Source organism: Sinocyclocheilus rhinocerous, unplaced genomic scaffold (genome assembly GCF_001515625.1).
Source record: "Sinocyclocheilus rhinocerous isolate Xijiao unplaced genomic scaffold, SAMN03320098_v1.1 scaffold3235, whole genome shotgun sequence".
Lineage (NCBI taxonomy): Eukaryota > Metazoa > Chordata > Actinopteri > Cypriniformes > Cyprinidae > Sinocyclocheilus > Sinocyclocheilus rhinocerous.
Genome location: NW_015623484.1, coordinates 428 through 4,316, shown reverse-complemented (window position 1 = coordinate 4,316; position 3,889 = coordinate 428). Strand labels below are relative to the sequence as shown.

The 3,889-nt window shown below is 38.5% G+C and overlaps 1 protein-coding gene across 1 annotated transcript; it reads right to left on the bottom strand.

The window, feature by feature from the left end:
* Positions 1-1,968: 1,968 nt before the first annotated feature.
* LOC107751831 (zinc-binding protein A33) lies at positions 1,969-3,014 on the bottom strand. The gene is made up of 4 exons (XM_016567630.1): positions 2,990-3,014; positions 2,788-2,909; positions 2,051-2,290; positions 1,969-1,976 (listed from the first exon to the last, which is right to left on the bottom strand). The coding sequence occupies exons 1-4, from the start codon at positions 2,995-2,997 to the stop codon at positions 1,969-1,971; spliced, it is 378 nt and encodes a 125-aa protein (XP_016423116.1). The 5' UTR covers positions 2,998-3,014.
* Positions 3,015-3,889: the final 875 nt, after the last annotated feature.

Below are 3,889 nucleotides of genomic sequence, written 5' to 3'. Positions count from 1 at the left end.
ATGGCATCGCTTGAAGAACCTTTTGAAGCACCTTTATTTTTAAGAGTGTATATCTACACATAAAAACCTGTCTTTTTACTTAAGAACCAGATATGGGTGTCATGCCATAAAATATTTTTAATACGACTGACTTTTGTATTTAATGTGAATTTAATAAAAACATTGTAAGTTACTAATTATAACACTTTCATTGTACAGAAAGAGAGCAACGAACATTTACATTATGAAAGAACATTTTCAGGCTAGCGAATTCAAGCACTCTCAAAAACTCCCGTTAAAATTACTGAAGCTGTTAACATTGTGAAATGAATTTCACATCTGCACTCCGTTGTTTTTTTCTAATGTGAGAATTCGCCAGAGAATTCAGTCAGCGATCGCGCACAGTGAACAAGACAGCAGCATTTCAGCGATGACTCAACTGAACGCCTCTGATTGGTCATTGCATTCATAAGCTCAACGAAATCGTGTGTGATTGTTATAATGCGCAGCACTGTAGAAACACATCTGTCTCTGGCTCTGCACCAGCCAGCGAACACAGATTTGAATTTAGCAGCTATAGTTTACGGGAAAAACTGTGCATTGTACCCAAAACTGTTTGGTGAGATATGATTCCAAATTTAGAGGGGGGACCAATCTTGTTGACACGGGGGCAAAGTCAGCGGAGGTTCGCGCTGCGGAGCCAGGCGAAAGTATAAATAAGGCTTAAAGTCTGTCTACACTGGATGCGACAAAGCGACCATTGAAAATCATTTGAAATTTGTATCAGTCATAAATAGAACGCGACAGCAGTTTACTGTCGGAGATTTGTCATGTCGCGCCGCACCACATCCAGTGTATACAGCATCACTGATTATAACGAGTTCCATAGTATTTTGTCGTGCCGCTTGCGTCCGGTGTGGACACGGTGTGAGTTGCTGTGTGAACGGGACATTTCAAGACTCACACCTGTAAAGAAAATGCAGTTGTCAATCCCAAAAACTGACAGTGTGAAGTCTCTGATACTACCTGGGAAGCCAAGCATAAGAATCACTAATGTAAATTTGTTAACCGACAGTTAGAATTTTAAATTTTTAATCGCGATTAATCGCCTACTTTCATTTGCTGCATGTATAAAATAACATGCTAAACAAAAGTTTTTGAGTGGAAAAAAATAAAAACAGAGTGGAAAAATAAAACAGATAGCCTAAGTCACATTTTATTACATTCAAAACTCCATCGGTGACAGAAATGGAGAAAAAAATCTTGGGAGAAACCAGGCTCAGTCGGGGGCCTGTTCTTTGTGAATGTACTGAGCTGTTTGGGCCACTGCAAGCTGTAAAGTTAGCAGGAAGTGTTTGTCTGAACTCAGCAGGTTTTGCAAGGAGATGCAAAAGTTCTGCGAGCGAATGAAAATATCTTTGAGAGAGAACACAAATTTTCTGAGGGGAACGCAAAAGATTTGAATTTTTTTCTCCCATCCCATAATTTTTTTCACCACCATGTCCCTTTAGGGGTTCCGTACATGTCAATCTTTAACTGTCTCGGAAAATAAGTCGGTTAATCAGCGGCTGCGAAGACAACATTACCCTGGCAAGTGAGAGATAAATAACTAAATTGTTGTTGTGATTTTATTAAATTTACATAGCGTCTTTTCATTTATAAGTTAAATGTTTAGTTCAACAATTAAAAAAAAAAGTGTCTTATCTCAACCTGCATTATTCTTCATAAGGAGGTTTGTCGTTCTTAATTTGAATCACGAAAATCTCAGTTGTGGATTGCCTAATTGCTGACGACTGTTCATTTTATAATTTACTTTGGCTAGAGATTGCATTAGACCTAGACTGTAAGATTTTCAGAGGATAAATGCTATGAAAGAACAAAAAGACAGTGTCAGTGAAGGCAGTTTTGAATGTGTGTAGATGTGTGTTAGTAACAGGATCAGAAAATGACACTGTTCCTCTGTCATAGTCCAGATCAACTCTCACACACTCAAGGACCTGTTTAACAGGAAATCCAAAGTCTTCAAACATTTTGTACCGCACACTCCAGACATTAGTGTTAAAGAAATCACCTCCCTTTGGTTTGATGCTGTAGTTACTCCCAACACTCCAGGATGAACTCTCTTTAACCTCCACATCCCAGCAGTGCGTTCCTGAGTTAAAACCCTCTGAACCCAAAACACAGGGATAGATGTTGAATCTCTCTGGAATATCAGGAAGCAATTGCCTGATGTTACTCCATCTCACACTGGTCAGATCATCAGACAGGACGAGAGATGGATGAGCCGTGTTTGGATCCAGAATCACAGGAGCTGATGAGACACAGTCAACAGATGCTATTATTCTGATGTTCATATAATTATCAAGAGTGAACCCAACACAGATTATTATGAATTATGAAACTGGACCTACTGATCAAACACATCAGCCATCTTTAAATATGTAAATATTCCTCTATGTGTCATTTCCAGTGTATTGTATGTGTGTCCCGATCACCAGCTGGAGGTTACTTTGTTTGCTCTGGCTTATTTAAGTGGTGTCTTCCCATGCATTCTTTGTGTAGTCTTGCTATTATGTTACTACTGCATGTCTGAGCTCCTGTATTGCTGTCCTGGATACTGTGTTTTAATCCTCTGCCTAGTTGTTTGAATTTTACCCTGAATTGGATTATCTTGATTTCTGTATGTTTGGACCTTCGCCTGCTTTTGACTACTCTTTGGATTAATAAAGACTGCAACTGGATCTTCAGCCAAGTCTCAGAGAAGTGTTTGTAACTATATGTAAGAGCACAAATGTTCTCCAGACTCACTGTTTTGGACAATGTCCTGCATCTTCTTCCAGACTCTGAAGGGCAGGTTGCCCAAGTAACATGGCACATGAATCAAAGCTCCAGAAGGCATCTGTGGATCGGGCTGTGATGAGATCTGGACTCTGGAAGAACATTCAGGATCAGAACTGCAGTGGCTTTGGATCAGAAGCAGAGAGACCAGAAACACCAGCAGATCACTCACCTTTCCATTGAGACTGGAAACTTCTGCAGAACAAACACACAATTTATCATCAACAACTCAATCATCAATCAATGATCTAAAATGAGAAATCAACAAAATTAGGGCTGCAACTAATGATCCTTTTGATAATCGCTTTTGATAATGGTGTCCTCCAAAGAGTGTGCAAATTGACAGCTATGAGACAAAGTGTGCATAGGTTTTTATATATCATGTGCAAGAAGATTTAAAATATGAAGAAAGTTTAAAGAAACGTTACACATTATAATAAGTAAAAAAAAAAAACACACATTAGACTAAATGTTAACTGGTAGGAGGAACACACATTCACTTTCTTTACGCTGTGAGAGTCTCTTTGCAATTTCTGCTCTCATAAAATTACATTTACTTGCGTCACATATACAATTTAAATTGTACTGTAGTCATTTAATTACCCGAAAACAAATTTCTGCAATTTTTGACTGACGGAAAATCATTTGCTGTCAGGATGAGCCTTCCTGCAAAATGTTAATAATCATATGACTCTTTTTTTCAATACTGTAAGTAATGTGACTGTCGGATATTTTCATTGCACAGCAGACTGATTTCATTAATAATGAAATTTGATATTGAATATTTTATCAATTAGTGTTTGCAGCCCATATAAAATCAGCAGTTACCTCTAGAAATAAGACGTCATTGTCTTTCATCATCTCCTCCGTGTCTTTGATTGTGTGTGAAAGAGCTGAGATGTGTCTGTTGATCTCCTCCAGCTTCTCCTTCATCAGCTGCTTCTTCTGCTCCTCTTCCTCCTTCAGTGCAGTGATTGTAGCTTCTTCTTCATCTCTGAAATACTGACGAAGCTTCTTAAACTCCTTCTTAATCTGACGCTCTGTGTGCTCAGCTTGAGACTGAAATCAAACC